Source organism: Rhinoraja longicauda, chromosome 2, assembly GCF_053455715.1.
Source record: "Rhinoraja longicauda isolate Sanriku21f chromosome 2, sRhiLon1.1, whole genome shotgun sequence".
Taxonomy (NCBI): Eukaryota; Metazoa; Chordata; class Chondrichthyes; order Rajiformes; family Arhynchobatidae; genus Rhinoraja; species Rhinoraja longicauda.
The window spans coordinates 95,715,753-95,739,331 of NC_135954.1; the positions used below are offsets into that span (position 1 = coordinate 95,715,753).

General features: G+C 47.0%; 1 protein-coding gene across 5 annotated transcripts in view; it reads left to right on the forward strand.

Annotated features, from left to right (window-relative positions):
• dpp6a (dipeptidyl-peptidase 6a) overlaps positions 1-23,579 on the forward strand; it is a 918,316-nt gene that overhangs the window by 482,464 nt on the left and 412,273 nt on the right. The window contains exon 1 of one of the 5 annotated variants that reach the window (XM_078424695.1): positions 14,800-14,937. The exons of the other annotated variants lie outside the window; for them this stretch is intronic. Within the exon in view, the coding sequence (XP_078280821.1) occupies positions 14,881-14,937 (57 nt within the window). The 5' untranslated portion in view covers positions 14,800-14,880. Of the gene's footprint in view, positions 1-14,799; positions 14,938-23,579 lie in introns of those variants that run through there. 5 annotated transcript variants of the gene reach the window in all.

The window sequence follows — 23,579 nt, forward strand, 5'->3', positions numbered from 1 at the left end:
ACTCTTAAATAATAAAATCGAGCCAGCCTCCACCACTTCCATCGGAAGCCCATTCCATACAGCCACAACCCTCTGAGTAAAGAAGTTCCCCCTCATGTTACCCCTAAACCTTTGTCCCTCAATTCTGAAGCTATGTCCCCTTGTTGGAATCTTCCCCACTCTCAAAGGGAAAAGCCTACCCACGTCAACTCTGTCCGTCCCTCTCAAAATTTAAAAAACCTCTATCAAGTCCCCCCTCAACCTTCTACGCTCCAAAGAATAAAGACCCAACCTGTTCAACCTCTCTCTGTAGCCTAAGTGCTGAAACCCAGGCAACATTCTAGTAAATCTCCTCTGTACCCTCTCCATTTTGTCGACATCCTTCCTATAATTTGGCGACCAGAACTGCACACCATACTCCAGATTTGGCCTCACCAATGCCCTGTACAATTTCAACATTACATCCCAACTTCTATACTCGATGCTCTGATTTATAAAGGCAAGCATACCAAACGCCTTCTTCACCACCCTATCCACATGAGATTCCACCTTCAGGGAACAATGCACAGTTATTCCCAGATCCCTCTGTTCCACTGCATTCCTCAATTCCCTACCATTTACCCTGTACGTCCTATTTTGATTTGTCCTACCAAAATGCAGCACCTCACACTTATCAGCATTAAACTCCATCTGCCATCTTTCAGCCCACCCTTCCAAAAGGCCCAAGTCTCTCTGTAGACTTTGAAAATCTACCTCACTATCAACTACTCCACCTATCTTAGTATCATCTGCATATTTACTAATCCAATTTGCCACACCATCATCCAGATCATTAATGTAAATGACAAACAACAGTGGACCCAACACAGATCCTTGGGGCACTCCACTAGACACTGGCCTCCAACCTGACATACAATTGTCAACCGTTACCCTCTGGTATCTCCCATTCAGCCATTGTTGAATCCATCTTGCAACCTCACTATTAATACCCAACGATTTAACCTTCTTAATCAACCTTCCATGTGGAACCTTGTCAAATGCCTTACTGAAGTCCATATAGACAACATCCACAGCCTTGCCCTTATCAATTTCCCTGGTAACCTCTTCAAAAAATTCAAGAAGATTAGTCAAACATGACCTTCCAGGCACAAATCCATGTTGACTGTTTCTAATCAGGCCTTGATTATCCAAATAATTATATATATTGTCCCTAAGTATCTTTTCCATTAATTTTCCCACCACAGACGTCAAACTAATAGGTCTATAATTGCTAGGTTTACTTTTAGAACCTTTTTTAAACAAAGGCACAACATGCGCAATGCGCCAATCTTCCGGCACCATCCCTGTTTCTAATGACGTTTGAAATATTTCCGTCATAGCCCCTGCTATTTCTGCACTAACTTCCCTCAATGTCCTAGGGAATATCCTATCAGGACCTGGAGACTTATCCACTTTTATATTCTTCAAAAGTGTCCGTACCTCCTCTTCTTTAATCCTCCTAATTTCCATCACTACTCTACTTGTTTCGCTTACCTCACATAATTCAATATCCTTCTCCTCGGTAAATACCGAAGAAAAGAAATTGTTTAATATCTCCCCCATTTCTTCCGGCTCAGCACATAGCTGTCCACTCTGACTCTCTAATGGACCAATTTTATCCCTCACTATCCTTTTGCTATTGACATATCTGTAGAACCCCTTGGGGTTTACTTTTACATTACTTGCCAAAGCAGCCTCATATCTTTTTTTCGCTTTTCTAATTTCCTTTTTAAGATTCCTTTTACATTCTTTATATTCCTCAAGAACCTCATTTACTCCCTGCCGCTTATATTTATTGTATATCTCCCTCTTTTTCCGAACCAAGTGTCCAATTTCCCTGGAAAACCACGGCTCTTTCAAATTATTATTCTTTCCTTTCCACCGAACAGGGACATAAAGACTCTGTACTCTCAAAATTTCACCTTTAAATATCCTCCATTTCTCTATTATATCCTTTTCATAAAACAACAATTTCCATTTCACTCCTTTTAAATCCTTTCTCATCTCCTCAAAATTAGCCTTTCTCCAATCCAAAATCTCAACCCTTGGTCCAGATTTGACCTTCTCCATAATGATATTGAAACTAATGGCATTATGATCACTAGACCCAAAGTGCTCCTCAACACATACCTCCGTCACCTGACCCATCTCATTTCCTAACAGGAGGTCCAACACTGCCCCTTCTCTGGTAGGCACCTCTACGTATTGCTGCAAAAAACTATCCTGCACACATTTTACAAACTCCAAACCATCCAGCCCTTTAACAGAATGTGATTCCCAGTCTATATACGGAAAATTGAAATCACCCACAATCACCACTCTGTGCTTACTACTAATATCTGCTATCTCCTTACATATTTGCTCTTCCAATTCTCGTTCCCTATTTGGCGGTCTATAATACACCCCTATAAGTGTTGCTAAACCTTTCTCATTTCTGAGTTCCACCCAAACAGCCTCCTTAATCGAGCCTTCTAGTCTGTCCTGCCAAAGCACTGCTGTGATATCCTCCCTGACAAGCAATGCAACACCCCCACCTCTTGCCCCTCCGATTCTATCACATCTGAAACAATGAAATCCTGGAATATTTAATTGCCAATCGCAACCCTCCTGCAACCATGTTTCACTGATCGCCACAACATCATACTTCCAGATGTCAATCCAGGCTCTAAGCTCATCCACCTTTCTTACAATGCTCCTAGCATTAAAATATACACATTTAAGGGACCCATCATTTCTTATTCTCAGTTTATTTCTTTTCCCTTCTTTCTCTCCTACATATTGGGTCTGAGTGTTTCCCTTTTCTGCCTCCTGCCTCACACACTGCCTATTAGCTATCTGTGTTTGAGTCCCTCCCCCCAACCGTACTAGTTTAAAGTCTCCGCAGATATCTGTTACCTTTCGTCAGAACCATGAGAATTCTGATGAAAGACGACCAGCTTGGAATGTTAGCAGATATCTTGCTTATATTCCCAGGCCACGTATGTTTCTCCTCCTTAAATGTAGGCAATACATCAGGCCAGACAGCATCTCCTGTGGACATGGATAGACATGGCCCTCTGAAGCCGATCGGATCTCCCAGTTGCCTACCATTTCATCTGCCTTTCCCATTCCCATATTGACCTTTCTATCCTGGGCCTCCTCCATTGCCAGATTGAGGCCACATGCAAAAAGGAGGAACGGCACATCATATTTTACTTGGGTAGCTTACATCCCAGTGGTTTGAACAAAGAATGTTCTAATTTTAAGTAACTTCCACTAACACTCCTCTCCCCTCTCCACTTGCCCCCCTTCCTCCACCCTAGTCATTTAACCAGTTCCACAGTTCTCCCTCTTGAGATCACACCTTCCCTAGACAACAATGGGCCTCCCAGGGCACCACCCTGCCTTCGGTCATTTGTTGCCGGCCTTGATTGGTCCTGGTCTTTTCCCGCCTCCATCTCTCCCTGCCCCCTACTTTCAGGCTGAAGAAGGAGCATGACCTGAAAGTCACCTGTCCTTTTCCTCCAGAGATGCCGGCTAACCCGCTGAGTTACTCCAGCACATTGTGTCTATCTTTGGTATAAACCAGCATCTGCAGTTCTTTGATTCTCCATATGGACAAGGATAGATGCCAGGTTTTGACTCTTCATCAGACTGAATCCTGCCCACTTGTCTCAACTGCATCCTGAAGAAGGGTCCCGACCCGACACATCGCCCATCCATGTCCTCCAGAGATGGTGCCTGACCCTCTGTGTTACTCCAGCACTTTGTGGGTTTTCTTTTTGTAAACCAGCATTTGCAGTTCCTTGTATCTCTCAGTAATGCACCAGTCAATTGTCAGTCCTCAGTCACTGCACATTTGAAGAACAAATTATTTCATGTATAGCATTGCCTCTGCTGTTCCTTAGATTCTTTCAGAATGCAAGGATGTAATTCGTACATCAGGAGCCTTAACTTTTATGTCTGATTTAATTATTTAACACATTCTATTTCTATTCTTCTCTATTTTTAAAGCTCTCTTTTTATCCTTCATCTCAATATACAACACCCTGTCCACCTGTTTCAACCTCTGGAACTCCTTCCTGAAACTTCTTCACTCCACCATTGTGTGACTGAGTGAGACCATATGCAATACATGGAAATACAGAGCAAATAGGTGCAGGAGGAGGCCGTTTGGCCCTTCGAGCCAGCACTGCCGTTCATTGTGATCATGGCTGATCGTCCACAATCAGTAACCCGTGCCGGCCTTCTCCCCATATCCCTTGATTCCGTGAGCCCCTATCTAACTCTCTTTTAAATTCATCCAGTGAATTGGCCTCAATTGCCTGCGGCAGAGAATTCCACAAATTCACAACTCTCTAGGTGAAAACGTTTTTTCTCATCTCATTTTTAAATGAACTCCACTTTACTCTTAGACTGTGGCCCCAGTTTCTGGACTCCCCCAAAATTGGGAACATTTTTCCTGCATCTAGGAAATAGGCCCGGAGGGCGCTGTAGGCCCGGACGCCAATTATCGGAGGTTGCATAGCAACCAGCCTCCCAGCCCAGACGGCCACCATTGGTGCAGCGGGGGGTGGGGGGGGGGGGGGGGGGGGGGGAATGGGGAGAGAGTTCTGTCCCGTCCCGGTGCGGGGATGTTCAGTTGTTCAGTGTGGTGGGTAGACGGCGGTGGCTCTCCCACTCGGGGGGCGGGGCAGGGCATGTTGCTGCGCCGATGCTGCTGGACTCTGGGCGCTGAGCCGGCCGGAGAGAGGAGGGGGGATGGGGGAGCCGAGCGCAGGCCCAGCACCAGGCCGAGGCCTTGGCCTCCACCTGCACCGACGCCCAGCCTCACCGCCACTGCTGCTGCTGCCGCTGCCTTTCCACTTGGCCCACCTCAGAAAGGGCCTTGTTCCTATGCTGCACTGTTCCATAGTCTATGTTCTAAATAGTATTGTAGAGAAGATCTTCCCAATTGATTTTTTTAATCTCTGTGCATGCATCCATATGCAAGAGGGATTACTGAAGGAAAACATCAGCATTAAACAATTCCCTGCAGAAGAGGGGATTTCTGTATGTACCGGCCTCATCGACCTGCTGCTGGTATTCTAGGGTTCCTATTCAGAATGCAGTGTAGCTCCCACATTTGTGTCAGGCTGCCCTATAAATAGCAGCCTCTTCACTGCAACTATGCTCCATTCTAATTGTGTATACACCATTCAGCAGTTTTTAAGCGCGTAAAACAGCAAAAAAACTGAAATAAAACTTCTTGGGTTTGCGGTATTGCAGGCGTGCAGACCTTAAAGAGTTAATAAGTTCATTATTTTATGTTCATAAGTTCTAGATACAAAATTAGGCCGTTGGGCACATCAATCACCTCCACCATTCAATTATCGCTGATCTATTTAACTAATCAAGAACCTGTCAATTGCCACCTTAAAAATATCCATTGACGTGGTCTCCAAGCCGTCTGTGGCAATGAATTCCTCAGATTCACCTCCCTCCTCATCTCCTTTCTAAAGGTACGACCTTTTATTCTAAGGTTATGGCCTCTTCTCCAAGACTCTCAACTGAAACATCCAGGAATGCTGCACCACCATCCCGCCCATATTGGATCAAACTGATTTCAGGGCATTAAGTATGCATGTGCTTTCTGCATCATATTTACTCAACTGGTTAGGGCAAGGCTGATTTGATGGCATATAAATAGTCTCTAGGTTCAAGAACAGTTGTTTCTCATCAAACATCAAGCTGCCGAGACATGTGTGGCACAGTGGCGCAGCGGTAGAGTTTAATCCTGACTACGGGTGCTGTCTGTATGGAGTTGCATGTTCTCCCTGTGACCGTGTGGGTTCTCTCCGGGTGCTCCGGTTTCCTCTCGCACTCCAAAGACATACAAGTTTGTAGGTTAATTAACTTCGGTAAAATTGTAAATTGTAATTAGAGTGTAAGATATAGTTAGTGTACTGGTTAGTGTACTAGTGTATTGGTTGTCGATGACTTGGTGGGCTGAAGGGCCTGTTTCCACACTGTATCTCTAAAGTCTAAAGAAACATCCTACACAAACCCAACCACAACTTTACCTCAGCGCTCAACTACAATGGCTTTTGCACCAAAGTTGCGCTGTGTATTTCGGCTTGCACTACCAGGGTCTGGTTTACGTACAATAACTAATAATCTCTTGTAGAAACAAGGAACTGCAGATGCTGGTTTACCAAGGAGAGACACAAAGTGCTGGAGTAACTCAGCGGGTCAGGCAGCATTGTCTATTGCATCTATTGTAAGCTTATTGCTGTTTATTGTGTTTAATGTGGTTGCAAATCTGAAGCAAAAATTCATTGGAGCCACCAGAGACTGCAGATAGAGTCATAGAGTCATGCAGCATGAAAACTGGCCCTTCGGCCCAATTTGCCCATGCCGACCTAGATTCCCCATCTGCACTACTCCCACCGGCCCGTGTTTGGCCTATATCCATCTAAACCTGTCCTATCCATGTACCTATCCAAATGCCTCTTAAACTTTATGATGGTACCTGCCTCAACTCCCTCCTCCGGCAGTTCGTTCCATACACCCACCACCTTTTGCATCAAAACGTTATCCCTCAGCTGTCTTTTTAATGTTGTAATCTTGCTGGAATTTTGAGTAAAACACAAGATGCAGGAGGAGCTCAGTGGGTCAGGCAGCATCTGTAGAGAGAATGGACAGAACGTTTCAGAGGAATTCAGAATTCAGGTGGAAAGAAATGAGTCTGAAGAAGAGTCCTGACTAGCATTGAATATCGATTCCTTCCAATGAAATTCGTGCTGCAAATCTACAGAGACATTAAACTCAACAATGCAGAAATAAATATACAATAAACTTTGCAGGAGCATTTCATTGTTCCAGGCCTGATGCCTATGACAATCGAAAGCTCTTGATATTTGGTGAAGAACCTTGCTATATGATAGCAAGATAGACACAAAATGCTGGAGTAACTCAGCGGGACAGGCAGCATCGCTGGAGAGAAGGAATTGGTGACATTTTAGGTGACCCTTCTTCAGACTCAATGCTCTTTAAATGCATCAACCAACATTACTTGCATGTGTGGGTGTCATAGAGTCTTACAGTGTGGAAACAGGCCCTTCGGCCTAACTTGAAACATATAAGATAATTAGGGGATTGGGCACATTAGAGGCAGGAAACATGTTCCCAATGTTGGGGGAGTCCAGAACAAGGGGCCACAGTTTAAGAATAAGGGGTAGGCCATTTAGAACGGAGATGAGGAAGAACTTTTTCAGTCAGAGAGTGGTGAAGGTGTGGAGGCCAGTTCGTTCGATGCTTTCAAGAGAGAGCTGGATAGAGCTCTTAAGGATAGCGGAGTGAGGGGGTATGGGGAGAAGGCAGGAACGGGGTACTGATTGAGAGTGATCAGCCATGATCGCATTGAATGGCGGTGCTGGCTCGAAGGGCTGAATGGCCTACTCCTGCACCTATTGTCTATTGTCTATTGTCCACACCGGCCAACATGTCCCACCTGCCTGCGTTTGGCCCAAATCCCTCTAAGCCTATCCATGCACCTGTCTAAATGTTTCTTAAATGTTGCGAGAGTAGTGGTGCTGAAATGTTTCTAATTTTCAAGCAGCCAGTGATAAAGACGTACAGTGAAGTTACCCTCACATTTATTTTTCAGCAGAATAAGTCACAGGGGAAAGTTTGTTCCCCTCAGACAGCACTGATTTCAGGTGTTTTATTCCAGCCTCTGATACACTGACATATATGGGGATGATTCCTATAGTTCCGATCCCTGTAGTTCCAGAGAACTTCATTCCAGCCTTCACATCTGAGCGCTGCTGGGGCAACACGGAGGCATGGCGGTAGACTTGTGCCAGAGACCCGGGTTCAGTCCTGACTACGGGTGCTGTCCGTACAGAATTTGTACATTCTCCCCATGACTGCGTGGGTTTTCTCCGAGTGCTCCGGTTTCCTCTCACACTCCAAAGACGTAGAGGTTGGTACGTTAATTGGCTTTGATACAAAATTGTCCCTATTGTGTCGGATAGTGTTAGTGTAAGGGATGATCGCCGGTCGGCACAGACTCGGTGGGTCGAAGGGCCTGTTTCCGCACTGTATCTCTAAATTTTAAACTAAAATAAAAACTAATCTCCAAATTCAGTAAAGGCCCCCTGTTTCTCTCAAGAGGGAAGGGATGGGGAGCTGGAGGGGAGAGGAAAGGTGGAGGTGGGGAGGGGGGGGAGTGGGAAAGAATGGAATGTATTGAGATCAAGAGCTTGTAACATTCTGAACTATATGCAGAATAATGAACGTGCCAATACACCACTTTTCATACCCCCAGTATGTCCTGGAGTAGTATTTTGCAAGCGAACTATTCCTGACAGTCATGAGTGTTTTATTGTCATATATACTGAAACAGAGATTCTTACTTGCTGCAGCACAACAGGTTTGTGAATGCAGTACTCAACAGATAACATAATAAACAAACAAAACAAATGTCCAATAAATTAAAAAATACAATATAATGCAAAACAAAACCAAGCCCGAAATCCCCAGTGCGACCAAGGCAGTTTGTAGTTCAGGGATTAGGTGGAGATCGTGGTGTTCAAAAGTCTGATGGCTGTAGGGAAGAAGCCGTTGCTGAACCTGGACATGACTGTTTTCAGACTCCTGTACCTTGTTTCTAATGGCAGTAGTGAAATTAGAGCATGGCGATGGTGGTGATGGCCCTTAATTATGGCTGCCTATGGGTCCTGGAGATCCCTTCGATGGTGGGGAGGTCAGTACCTGTGATGGACTGGGAAGTGTTCACCACGTTTTGCAATCCCCTTCGTTCCTGGGCGTTTGAGTTGCCGAACCAAAGCATGAAGCAACAACTCAATATGCTCTCTAGTATACACCCGTAGAAGTTCAAGAAAGTATTCATTGACATACCGAATCTCCTCAATCTTCTAAGGAAGTAGAGAAGTTGATGGGGTTTCTTTATGATGGCATCAATGTGCTGGGTCCAGGATAGATCTTCAGAGATATACATGCTCAGGAACTTAAAGTAAATGACCCTCTCCACCATCGGCCTGTCGAAGTGGACAGGTCTGTGGATCTGTGACCTTCCTCTTCCAAAGTCCACAATCAGTTGCTTGGTGTTACTGATGTTGAGAGCAAGGTTGCTGTTCTGGCACCGTTCAATCAGACGCTCGATCTTCCTCCTATACCATGACTCATCGTTACCCGTAATTCGTCCAACAACGGTGGTGTCATCGGCAAATTTAACAGTGGAGTTGGAACTGTGAGGGTTTAGAGTGATTAGAGCAGGGGACTGAGCACACAGCCTTGAAGTGCCCCCGTGTTAATGGTAATCGAGGCGGAAGTGTTGATGCCAATTCATACCGATTGTGCTCTGTTGATGAGAAAGTCGAGGATTCATTTGCAAAGGGATGCAGTCATTATTATATTACAGGAAATATAATGTAATAGTGATCAGTCCTATCTGAGCACACAATACCTCAAGGCTCACACAAACGATCTATGCCCTTCATAGATAGACACAAAATGCTCGAGTAACTTAACGGGCCAGACAGCATCTTTGGAGAATCTGGATAGGTGACATTTAGGGTTGGAACCCCTCCTCAGACTGATTATTGTGGGGGTGGTGGGACTGAAAGCTAGAAATGACCAGGACAAATTATGGGCCTCAGCAGATGACCTCAGGCAGGAGGTTCCCTGACAGGCCGATTGTTGGCTGGTTGATGGTGTGATCGCAAGAGGGATACATCGATGTGAGCTGTAGAATTGGTTAGCTGACTTTTAATGGATGAAGAGGGGCAAGGAGGGGAGTGTTTGTATAAGTTACCTAAAATTGGAGAATTCAACGTTCATACCGCTGGGTTGTAAGCTACAGAAATATGAGGTGCTGTTCCTTCCATTTGCGTGTGGCCTTACTCTGGCAATGGAGGAGGCCCAGGCCAGAAATGTCAGTATGGGAATGGGAAGTGGAGTTAAAATGGTTAGCAACTAGGAGATCCAGTGGGCCTCGGCAGACTGAGCGCAAGTGTTCAGCGAAACGGTCGCCGAGTCTGTGCTTGGTCTCGCCAATGTACAGGAGTCAACATCGGGAACACTGGATGCAGTAGATGAGGTTAGAGGCCCTTCTCTGCAATAACACAGAACATAATCTTCTTTCTTTCCAAATTCCTTTGTTCTGTGTACATAGGGTGAAGATATGATTCAATGTTCTTGGCTTATGTATAAGCTTCATAAAAGTGATGAACATGCACTCACACAGTCACTCCTTCTCCTTTTTCTGACACACTCTCTTGTGCACACATTCTCATGGACAAGAACATACAGGGGCAAAAGGGCGGCACGATGGCGCAGCGGTAGAGTTGCTACCTTATTGTGCCAGAGACCTGGGTTCAATCCTAACCACGGGTCCTGTCCGTATGGAGTTTGTACGTTTTCCCCATGACCACGTGGGTTTTCTCCGGGTGTTCTGGTTTCATCTCACACTCCAAAGGCGTACAGGTTTGTAGGTTAATTCGCTTTGGTAAAGACTGTAAATTGTCCCTAGTGTGTAGGATAGTGTTAGTGTACTGGGATCACTGGTCGGCACAGACAAGGTGGGCCGAAGGGCCTGTTTCCTTGCTGTATCTCTAAACTAAATTAAACTAAAAACTGAACATCAGAGCATGGTTTGGTGCAGATAAATCGGGAGGCACAGAGGCGGATGCAGAGGCTAAAATACACACAGAAACAGACAGGCATGCACTCAGAGACAGAGAGATCTACATGAATGATTGGTTGAAAGATACAGCATTGAAACTGGCCCCTCAGCCCACTGAGACCACACCGACCATCGATCACCCATTCGCACTGGTTCTACGTTCTCCCACTTTCGCATCCACTCAATACACAAAAGACAGCTGGTAGAGCTGCTGCCTCACATTGTCAAAGACTGGGTTTGATCTTGGCCCTCGTGTGCTGTCTGAGTGGAGCTTGCACGTTCCTCCCATGCTCCGGTTTCCTCCCACATCCCAAGGACGTTCGCGTTTGTAGGTTAATTGGTCTCTGTAAAATTGACACTCCTGAGCAGGGAGTGGATGAGAAAGCAGGATAACATAGAAATAGTGAGAACGGGTGATCAGTGGTCAGCGTGGACTCAGTGGGCCGAAGGCACTGTTTCCATGCGATGTCCACACTGTCTCTGAGCACTAGGCGATTTTACAGAAGCCAATTAGCCGACAAACCCACACAAAGTTGGGACGTGGGAGGAAACTGGAGCACCTGGAGGAAACCCAAGCAGTCACAGGGAGAACGTGCAAACTCCTTACGGACTGCACCCAAGGTGGGATTGAAACTCTGGCGCTGTGAGGCATCAGCTCTACCAGCAGGTCTCACAGGTCTACAATGAGGCCCTGTATATACTCGCAGACAGAAACTCACACACAAAAAAACAAAATGCATACATGCACATATACATCCATAAACCCATTGGCACACTCACACAAATGTACTGATAGAGTCATAGAACCTTTGTGTTGCACAGCATGAAAACAAACCCTTCAGCCCAGCTTGCCCAGGCTGACCATCATGCCCCATCCACACTATTCCCACCTGCCTGTGTTTGGTCCATATCCCTCCAAACCCATCCTATCCATGCACCTGTCCAAATGGTTTTTTTAATGTTCTGCCTCAATTACCATCACTTGCATCACCACACATAAAAAAAGCTGCCCCTCAGGTTCCCATTAGATCTCTCCCCCCTCACCTCTGGGTTCTTGGTTCCCCTACTCTGGGTAACATAGAAACATAGAAACATAGAAAATAGGTGCAGGAGTAGGCCATTCGGCCCTTCGAGCCTGCACCGCCATTCAATATGATCATGGCTGATCATCCAACTCAGTATCCCGTACCTGCCTTCTCTCCATACCCCCTGATCCCTTTAGCCACAAGGGTCACATCTAACTCCCTCTTAAATATAGCCAATGAACTGGCCTCAACTACCTTCTGTGGCAGAGAATTCCACAGATTCACCACTCTGTGTGAAAAAAAACTTTCTCATCTCGGTCCTAAAAGACTTCCCCCTTATCCTTAAACTGTGACCCCTTGTTCTGGACTTCCCCAACATCGGGAACAATCTTCCTGCATCTAGCCTGTCCAACCCCTTAAGAATTTTGTAAGTTTCTATAAGATCCCCCCTAAATCTTCCAAATCCCAGCGAGTACAAGCCGAGCCTATCCAGTAAGAGGCAGATAGGCACACACATGGGCTTTGAAGATAGCAAATGTACAGACATGCACAGATTCACATAAACACAGTGACAGAAACACAGGGACAGACACTTACAGTATACGGATTCAGACACGATAACCCAGACACAGCAACAAAACTGTCCATAAACATGCCACCACACAGACTTGCAATACTACACAGACAGACGCACAAACATGCACACACAGGGTTACACAACCAGTCTCATAGGTACATAGACATACATACCCACAGAGACACACACACACACACACAAACATACGCATCGTTTGGCCACAGGTAGGTAGACATATACTAGAATATGAAAAAACAGGGATGTAATGCTGAGGCTTTATAAGGTACTGGTCAGAACGCATTTAGACAATAGACAATAGGTGCAGGAGTAGGCCATTCAGCCCTTCGAGCCAGCACCGCCATTCAATGCGATCATGGCTGATCACTCTCAATCAGTACCCCGTTCCTGCCTTCTCCCCATACCCCCTCACTCCGCTATCCTTAAGAGCTCTATCCAGCTCTCTCTTGAAAGCATCCAACGAACTGGCCTCCACTGCCTTCTGAGGCAGAGAATTCCACACCTTCACCACTCTCTGACTGAAAAAGTTCTTCCTCATCTCCGTTCTAAATGGCCTACCCCTTATTCTTAAACTGTGGCCCCTTGTTCTGGACTCCCCCAACATTGGGAACATGTTTCCTGCCTCTAATGTGTCCAATCCCCTAATTATTTTATATGTTTCAATAAGATCCCCCCTCATCCTTCTAAATTCCAGTGTATACAAGCCTAATTGCTCCAGCCTTTCAACATACGACAGTCATATCATATCATATATCTACAGCCGGAAACAGGCCTTTTTCGGCCCTCCAAGTCCGTGCCGCCCAGTGATCCCCGTACATTAACACTATCCTACACCCACTAGTCCCGCCATTCCGGGAATTAACCTAGTGAACCTACGCTGCACGCCTTTGGTGTTTTGTGAGCAGTTTTGGGCTCCATATCTGAGGATGGGTGTGTTGGCGTTGGAGAGGGTCCAGAGCAGGTTTACGAGAATGATCCCAGGGATGATTGGGTTAACATCTGATGAGCGTTTGAAGGCACTGGGCCTGTACTTGCTGGAGTTTAGAAGGATGAGGGGGGACCTCATTGAAACTTACCGAATAGTGAAAGGCCTGGACAGAGAGGATGTGGAGAGGATGTTTCCACTGGTGGGAGAGTCTAGGACCAGATGTCATAGCCTCAGAATAAAAGGACGTACTTTTAGAAAGGAAATGAGGAGGAACTTCAGTCAGAGAGTGGTGGATGTGTGGAATTCATTGCCACGGACAGCTGCGAAGGCCAAGACATTGGGTATTTTTAAGGCAGAGATTGATAGATTCTTGATCAGTACAGGTGTCAGAGGTTATGGGGGAGAAGGCAGGAGAAGAGGGGTTGAGCGGGAAAGATAGATCAGCCATGATTCAATAGCAGAGTAGACTCGATGGGCCGAATGGCCCAATTCTGCTCCTAGAACTTATGAAATTATGAACCTTTGACAGGCAGGCGTTTCATACAGAGTCACAAAGGTACAGACACACAAACTCACACCGCAAAAGCAGAAAGGAGAAACAGAAACACTCTCGGGCACAAGGATGCGGGGGCAGTGTTAAATAAGCGCACTCAAACACACATGGCAGACACACATGTAGAACCTCCCGCACTGAGGCGGTGATATTGAGTTTGACACACTTGCTTCTCGGGCTACATTAATTACCTGGAGCACAGACCTTGGGGAGGTTCCGCCTGCCACAACTCCTTCCATCAGGGCTGCAGCACACGTGGGAAGTGGAGGCATCTCCTGAGTGCCGACGAGACTCCTTTCTCCCCCCCTCCCTCCCTCCCTCCCTCCCTCCCTCTCTCTCTCTCCCCCTCCCCGCTGGCTGGCCGGCCGGCCAGGCAGGCATTGCTGGCTGCCGTTGCTGCTCGCTGGGGCATGCTCAGTGCGCCGGGGACAGAGCCAGTCTCCAAAGCTGTGGCTGCCCAGTGCCGGTTGCCAGGCAGTTATCAGTTGCTGTGACGACTGTGGTGTGTGAGAAGCTCGGTCAGAAGCAGAGGATTCTCCTTCACCTTCCTATCTGCATCAGCCTCCCCTTCACTGAAGACTGTTGGACTATTTGCTCCTTCGCTCCTCTCTCTCCGCTCCTTTGTCTTCTGTCACTGTTATCACTGCTTTTCTTTCAATGCTCTCAACCGCTAAGAGGATAGGGATCTTTCTGTCTGTCTCTCTCTCTCTCTCTCGCCCTCTCTCACTCCCCCTCCCTCTCCCTCTTCCCCTCTCTCTCTTCCCCTCTCTCTCTTCCCCTCTCTCTCTTCCCCTCTCTCCCTCTCCCCCTCCCTCTCTCTCTCTCTCTCCCCCTCTCCCTCCCCCTCCCTCTCTCTCTCCCCCTCCCTCTCTCTCTCTCTCTCCCCCCCCTCTCCCTCTCTCTCTCCCCCCCTCTCCCTCTCTCTCTCCCCCCCTCTCCCTCTCTCTCTCCACCTCCCTCTCTCTCTCTCCCTCCCTCTCCCTCCCTCTCTCACCCCCCCCCCCCCCCCCCCCCCGTCTCTCTCTCCCATTCTCTCTCCTCACTCTGTCTCTCACATCCTGAGCTCTCTGCAGTGGGAAGGAGTTGGTGAACATGACCACTGCAAAAGAAGGGTCTGCTTCGGGAAAAGGGGTCCAGCAACAGGAACAGGTATTTCGCCATTCAGTTCAAGACTTTATTTTTATTTTAAACCTGAATAATTCATTTACTGGTCCGTGCATGTGACAATTGATAGCACTCAACACTGACTGGAGTATGCTTTATCCATAGGCTGAAATAAATGTGCAGGCTGAGAGAGAGATTGTGTGTGTATGTGTGTGTACACACACACACATGTATAAAAATATCAAATGTATTAAATGTACGTAGAGAAGATAGACACAAAGTGCTAGAGTAACTCAGCGAGTCTGTCAGCATCTCTCGATAAAAAGGATAGGTGATGTTTCGGGTCGGGACCCTCCTTCTGACACTGGTAGCACAGGCTGAGTGGACTTCATCTGCTCCTATTTCAAGTCAAGTCGAGTTTACTGTTACGTTATATGCACAAGTACTGTAAGGCAGAGCTACAATGAAAACCTTGTTTGCGGCAGCTCCCAGCCTTCTTCATACTTATGTATTATATACTGGGGGTGTGGGTGGGGAGACAGAGACTGGGGGGTGGTTGTCAGGGAGAAGGGGATTGCTCCACGTATCATCGCTTGGAATGTTTTCAGGTGGAGCCTGGGCAGGTGCCAGGTTTAGCCGGGCGGCGGGCAGGGTGACATGTTGCCAGCCGTTTGTTAAACAGCGGCACAGTATCGCTTCAAGGGGGAGAGAGGTTGGAGGAGAGCTGGCGGTGAATGGGTTCCCACCTGTGGGTCTTTGAAACATGACTCACCTTTCCAGGCCAGGGCACCCATCGCTGTTCCAGTGAAATGGGCAACTTACTCCTGTGTCCAAAGTGCACTGGCTATGTGTTAATGGCCCCCTCTCTCTCCCCTCTCTCCCCCCTCTCTCCCCCCTCTCTCCCCCTCTTAACCCCTCTCTACCCCTCTCTACCCCTCTCTCTCGACCCCTCACTCTCTACCCCTCTCTCTCACCCTCTCTCTCTCCCCTTCTCTCTCTCGACCCCTCACTCTCTACCCCCTCTCTCTCTCCCCCTTTCCCCCTCTCCCCCCCCTTTCCCCCTCTCCCCCCTATCCCCCTCTCTCTATTCCCCACTCTGTCTCTCCGTCTTGTTTTCTCTCTCCCTCCCTCTCTCTCTCTCTCTCTCTCTCTCTCTCTCTCTCTCCCTCCCTCCCTCTCTCTCTCCCTCCCTCCCTCTCTCTCTCTCCCTCTCTCTCTCTCCCTCCCTCCCCCTCTCTCTCCTCTCCCTCTCATCATTCCTTCCCTTTTGTCTTCCCCACTCCCCTTCTCCTTTGTCGTGGCGTGAGTTCACAGCCTGGAAGATGCTGTCACAGTGGGGAACAGGCATTTACTGGGCAGCAGGGAGGAAGGGTGGGACGAACCTGTTTCGTGAGATCAGAGGGGTAGCATGGGCATGAAGGGATAAATGGCCTCCAGTTTTCTATCACTATATAATTGTTTCCCTGCTCCTTCACTCTCGTCTTCCTTACATTAATCCCACCCCCTCTCCCACCCCCGCACCTCCCTTTACTTTCAAGCCCAAAGCACGAGCATGAAGAAGGGTCCCGATCCAATCAGTCGTCTATCCATGTTCTTCTGTGTCAGTGTCTGTGTCTGTGTATGTGCACTTGCGTGTGCATGTGTTAATTACAGACACACACACAGTCACACACATACACAGTTCTGTGCGTGTGCATATTTGAGAATGTGTGTGCGCGCTTACATACAGTATGTGCATCTGTAGACACGAAGTGCTGGAGGAACTCAGCAGGTCAGGCAGCATCTTTGGAGAAAAAAGGATGTGTGATGTTTTGGGTCGGGACCCTTCTTCAGACTCTGCAGTTCCTTTCCATGGTGTATGTGTGTATATGTGCATGATACGCTGAGTTACTCCAGCAATCTGTGCCTTTTTTCTCCAAAGCATAGGGACCTGGGATGTCCTGTAAATGACTCGGAGGGACTGTGTTGTAGAGGGCAGTGCAGAGGAATGGGCTAACGTTGAGCTGGCTGAATAGGAGAGGAAGTTGGACAATTGCCCTGAATGTTCCTCACCTCTCTTTGCCCTGAACAAATGAATCAGGATACAAATTGTCATCACAAATTCCTGAAAATTGGTGTTCGGTGGCCGATAAGCTGTTAGCAGCAAGTAATCTACACCAGCCCGTGTAAGCTGCTGTAAAACAGATGAGAGGAGGCAAGCTTAATGCAATGGCAATATTTCTGTGTGGAACAACCAGGAAGGAAAGAAATTAACTGAGTGTTGAAGGTTAAAGGGGCACTTCAACTATGATAGAGAAGGTTCATTTTTACTTACAGATGTCAGGGAGAAGGCAGGAGAATGGGGTTGAGAGGGAAAGATAGATCAGCCATGATTGAGTGGCGGAGTAGACTTGATGGGCCGAGTGGCCTAATTCTGCTCCTGTAACTGATGAATTTTTGAATAAATTAGAGGGGGTGGGAATATTGGCCAAGGTGCCAGAGGAGGTAGTTGAGGCAGGTACTATAACAATATTTAAAAGACAGAAATAGATAGGTAAATTGTATCCAGCGTGTGGGAATCAAGGACCGGAGGACATGGATTTAAGGTGAAGGAGGAAAGATTTTAATAGGAACCAGAGGGACAACTTTTTTATAGAAAGAGCAGTAACAAGCTGCCAGAGGAGGTAGTTGTTTGAAAAGACATTTGGACAGGTACATGGCTAGGATAGGTTTAGAGGGATATGTGCCAAATGCAGGCAGGCAGGCGGGACTAGTGTAGATGGGACCTGTTGGTTGGTGTGGGCAAGTTGAACCGAAGGGCCTGTTTCCACGCTGTATGACTCTGTGACTTTATTTGGACAGCTACACGGATAGGAAAGGTTTAGAGGGATGTGGACTGCAAGCAGGTGGGACTAGCGTAGATTGGACATTTTGGTCGGCATGGGAACGTTATGCTGGCAGGTGGGACTAATGTAGATGGAGCATCTTGGTCGGCATGGGCAAGCCACTTGGGCAGGCGGGACTGGTCTATATGCGGCATCTTGATCAGCGTGGGCAAGTTGAACCAAAGAGCCAGTTTCCATGCTGTGTGACTCTACCTCTGCAAATCGAGTCTCTTACCACATATTTTTATGTGCTATGCCATCATATGTCTGCGGCTCTCACTGTCTCAACACCATAGGTACAGCAATGCATGCAGACATTTCACCAGCACTTTCATGTTTCCATCCATTGCTTTCTTTCCTGGATCAGAATCTGGGTCCAAATTCCACTCCTGGAGAGTTGAACGCAAATTCAAGGGTGATGCTCGTGTGCAGTGCTGAGGGTTTACAATGGCCCCATCCTTCAGCTGAGACTTTAACCTGACAACCTGGCTGACTGCTCTGAGAGGTCTCAGGAATCTGAAGAAAGGTCTCGACCCGAAACGTCGCACATCCCTCCTCTCCAGAGATGCTGCCTGCCCACTGAGTTACTCTAGTATTTTGTGTCTATCTCAGGAATCTCATGCCAGTGTTCAGAGCTAAGTTGGGTCATTCGAATGAATGAATGAATGAATGAATGAATGAATGAATGAATAAGTTTATTGGCCAAGTATGCATATACAAGGAATGTGCCTCGGTGCTCCGCTCACAAATGACAACACAAACATACAGTTAACAATTAAGAATAAAGCATAAACACATCAAAACAATAAGGATACACCATTACGGTCTAAACATGTGGGTGAAAATAAACCAGAGCAAAAAAGAGACTACAGACTTTGGTTATTGAGCAGAACTATCACTCGTGGGAAAAAAAGCTGTTTTTATGTCTGGCTGTGGCTGCTTTGACAGTCCGGAGTCGCCTTCCAGAGGGAAGTGTTTTAAAGATTTTGTGGCCAGGGTGAGAGGGGTCAGAGATGATCTTGCCCACTCGCTTCATCAGTGTGTTGGCATCATTCAACTCTCAACCAACAATATAAAGCCAGTTATCTTCTATCTGTAAAGCAGTTGCTTGGTGCATATCCTGCAATAAGGGGAGCGTGGTGGCGCAGCGGTAGAGGTACCACACCAGAGACCCGGGTTTGATCTTGACTACGGGTGCTGTACGGAGTTTGTACGTTTTCAAGCGAGAGTTAGATGTAGCTCTTGGGGCTAAGGGAATCAAGGGGTATGGGGAAAAAGCCAGAACGGGGTACTGATTTTGGATGATCAGCCATGATCATATTGAATGGCGGTGCTGTCTCGAAGGGCCAAAAGGCCTAATCCTGCACCTATTTTCTGTGTTTCTATGTTCTCCCTGTGGGGTTTCCATGGGTGGACTGTTTTCCACCCACACTCCAAAGGTTTGTAGGTTAATTTGGCTTCAGTAAAAATTGTAATTTGCCCCGTGTGTAGGAATGCGTCAATTCATGGGAATCGCTGGTCAGCGTGGACTCGATCGGCCAAAGGCCCTGTTGCCACGCTGTATCTATAAACTAAACTAAACCTATACTCTAGGTTTAGAGTAGAAACAAAGAACTGCTGATACTGGTTACCAAAAAAGGGCACAAAGTGCTGGAGTAACTCAGTTGGTTGGGAAGTATCTCTGGAGAATGTGGATCAGTGACCTTTCAGGTTCTGTCTCGAAACGTCACCTATCCATGATCATCAGACCCGCTGTGTTACGCCAGCACTTTGTGTCCATGTTTATACTATATGGTGGCCTGTACACTTTAGGTCATGAAAAACTATTTTCAGCTGGTAGAAGGGCTGCCTCACACTGATCTGGGTTTGATCCTGACCTTGGACGCTGTCTGTGTGGAGTTTGCATGTTCTTCCTGTAACCGCGCGGGCTTTCTCCGGGTGCTCCAGATTCCTGTCATATCGCAAAGATGCGCAGGTTCATACCTTAGTTGGCCTCTGCAAGTTGCCCTTAGTGGATGAGAAAGTGGGATAACATGGAACGGTCGTATGGTCGGCATGGACTCTGTGGGCCGAAGGGCCTGTTGCCATGTTGTATCTCTAAACACTGAACTATTCATTTGTTCCCCAAATGTTGACATTGCTGGCGATACCATCATTTGTTTTCCATCTCGAATTGGCCCTCAGCTGAGAGGACACTAAAGAGTCAACCGCATTCATGGTGTGGAATGAGATCGGGTAAGGGTGATGAGAACGCCTTCCATGAAGGGCGTTTCTGAATTCGATGGGTTCCAAGTCGAAACCAATAGTTTCCTGATTACTGTGACTAGGACCAACTTTCAAATGTATTGAGTTACTGTGATCGGGCAGAACAGGAGATCACCAGTTACAGGTCCCTGTGAGAGTGCCCCTCCGTTCAGTTTCATGTTAATGGTTCAATGGTTCAACGGTACTTTATTGTCACGGTGCAGTGAAATTCATTTTTGTGTACAGTTCAGTACAAGTATCACTATAACTGAACACTTAGACGCATCTTAGAGAAGCATCTCAGATACGGTACAAGTGTATAGCAGTATAAGAAAATAACTACAGATGCTGGTACAAATCGAAGGTATTTATTCTCAAAATGCTGGAGTAACTCAGCAGGTCAGGCAGCATCTCAGGAGGGAAGGAATGGGTGACGTTTCGGGTCGAGACCCTTCTTCAGACTGAGTATATAGCAGTAATGCACTGAGACAGGATACAGTCGCCTGGTTTGGCACCATTTTCAAGTCCCAGTTGTTGCAAGTGCAGGGTTCTTGACCTGACCATGAAGGCCTGTTGTCCTGGTGGTGTTGCAGGGCCAGCCTGGCCAAACATGGCTGTGTTGTGCTCCGCCGCTGCTCCATCACTGTAGACCACGTCCTGCAGCAGTGGAGTTGATCACATCTGATGTTGCAATGTTTTGTTCATTTTATTCCACCTACAAAGAGTTGCATTAGATTTAAAGGTCAGATGAAGATCTTGGTGTTCATTAAAGACATGGGGAAGATGGAGTTAGGTCACGGATCACATTCAATAGAGTTAGCACGATTTCATCCACACATGCTCAGAAACACACACACACAGGTGCATACATGCAGCATACATACACTCGCACACATACATGGGTGCATACGTAAACATACCAGTGCATGCACACAACACGCATGCGGCAGGCACACAGACATACATGTGCATGAGTACAGGCTGGGATAACCGTTGTGTACACATGGACAGTGCATATAGTGTACACATATGCGCGCACACACACGCGCACAGACATGTGCGCAAATAAAGACCATTTCTTGTTGACGATTAAAAACAAATCACACAGAGCATTCAGCAAATTGGCTGCTGAAGAACTCCAAGAAAACATTGTTGAAGAATATTAAGAAAGAAATTCCTTGAGTAGTCAATCGCCATTTTCACAGCGATTATTTTTCTGACATATTACTGAGGCTGCACTGTGTGCTCCCGTCTCTGTGCGTTCATCTCCATTCTGCCACTGCACATCGGCCTTGACCTGAGCTCCAAACCAGTGCATTCAATGAACCGAGGCCCTGGCTCACAACCAAGAGATTACCAAACACGGTTTTGTCTTTCTCAAGGTGCGGACAAAGTCAGTATTTTTTCTCTAATATATTTCTGGAAATTGGAGTTGAGTTGGAGCTCAGCTGCCGTGTGCGTCCTGTCCCTGGTGAATCAAAGGCAGTGAGCAAGGGAAATGTTAACTGTTGACTACCTGCGAGAACGATAGATGGCCTCAGACAGTACCCTTCCTGGTATGAAGAGGGAGCCTTAGCAGCAGAGGTATAAGTATTTTTTTCCTCCAGACTGCCCTGGGTAGAAAGGGGTTTGCTGGGTGAACCCTTACTGGGGTAGTCCCCACATCTCCTTCTCCTGCTCAGCAATGCTCAATTTTAAGAGGCCTCATCATTCATTCATTCATTCATTTTTCAGGTGGTATGGTGGCGCAGCAGTAGAGTTGCTGCCTCATAGCGCCCGCCAGAGACATGGGTTCGACCCTGAATATGGATGCCGTCAGTACTGAGTTTGCACATTCTCCCTGTGACTGTGTGGGTTTCTCCAGGTGGTCCGGTTTCTTCTCACACTCCAAAGACATGTGGGTTTGTAGGTTATTTGGCTTCTGCTAATTGTAAATTGTCCGTAGTGTGTAGGATAATACTGGTGTACGGGGCGATCGCTGGTCAGCGTGGACTCGATGGGCTGAAGGGCCTGTTTCCGCGCTGTATCTCTAAAGTCTAAAGACCTCCAGCATATAATATAAATAGGCACTGATTTATGTGGGAGCTGTAAAGGCCACTTTGGATGTCAGCCTGGCTGTTTAATGAGATAAAGTAGGTAAGATGACTGTACAAATTGCTCTCCAACTGCTGAAATAGTAAGCTTTGCCTCTAAAAAGCAAAGTAATAACTGCAGCTGCTGAAAACATGAAAAGAAACATCAATAGTGAACGCAAGGAAAGCTCAGCAGGTCAGACAGTGCGTGTGGAAAGAGTTTTTGTTTAACATTACAGGTTTGGGACCTGTCAACAGAACTGCGAGACAGAAACCAGTTAGTTTAGGGGGCAGTGAAGATGGGAGAGGGGAATGGTTTGAACAAAAGGAATCTCTCTGACAGGATGAAATAATGTGGCAGAGCAGCACAGTGGAGCAACTGGTAGACCTGCTGCCTCACAGCGCCGGAGACCCGGGTTCAATCCTGGCCTCGGGTGCTGTCTGCATGGAGTTTGCACGTTCTACCTGCGACCTCGTGGGTTTCCTCCGGGTGCTCCGGATTCCTCCCACATTCCACATAAGTGCGGGTTTGGCCTCTCTAAAATTGCCTCCGGTGCGTAGGGAGCGGATGCGAAAGTGAGAAAATGTAGAGATAGTGTGAACGATGGCCAACGATGGACGGTGCGGTGGGCCAAAGGGTCTGTTTCCATGCTGTATCTTTCAATCAATCAATGTGTCTGAAGAAGGATCCCAACCAAACACATCGCCTATCCATGTTCTGACCCACTGTGTCACTCCAACACTTTGTGACTTTTTTTTGCAAACCAGCATCTGCAGTTCTCTGTGTATACGTCCGTATCAGTGTGATGTAATAGGGGCACTTAGACTCTTTGCACAGTGCAATGCTTACTTGTTCACTGATGGTAGAACAGTCTTGTTCACTGGGCCAGTTTGGACAGATTTTACAACTGTGAAGAAAAAAAATAAAGAGAGCATTTCGGGCAAAAAAGACCAAACCTCTTCTGTTGCACCACTGTGCTGTGCTGTTGTTGTACCACCTGCCTCAACTACCTCCACTGGCAGCTTGTTCCATATACCCCACATCTACTGTTTGAAAATGTTGCCCCTCAGGTTCCTGTTAAGTCTTTCCACTCTCACCTTCAGCCTATGTCCTCTGGTTCTTCCCCCACCCCCCCCCCCCCCCCCACCCCCTACTCTGGGTAACAGATTCTGTGCATTCACCCCTGTCTGATATGAGAACAGTTAGAAATTTCTCCATGATGTGGCCTGAATTGGAAAACATTAGCAATGGGGTGAATGTAGAGAAAAAGAACCGCAGATGCTGGTTTACACAAAAGGACACAAAATGCTGGAGTATCTCAATGGGTCGGGCAGCATCTCTGGAGAAAAGGAATAAAAGGGAGAGATGAGGTAGGCTGGGCTTGCCTTCCCTGAAGCAAAGCGGGCTGAGGGGTGACACATCTATACAGAAACATCGGCCTGTTTTCTCATTGTATTTTGCACCTATTTATAGTTGTTGTTTTCTCTGGTACAGTCATGTTCTTTT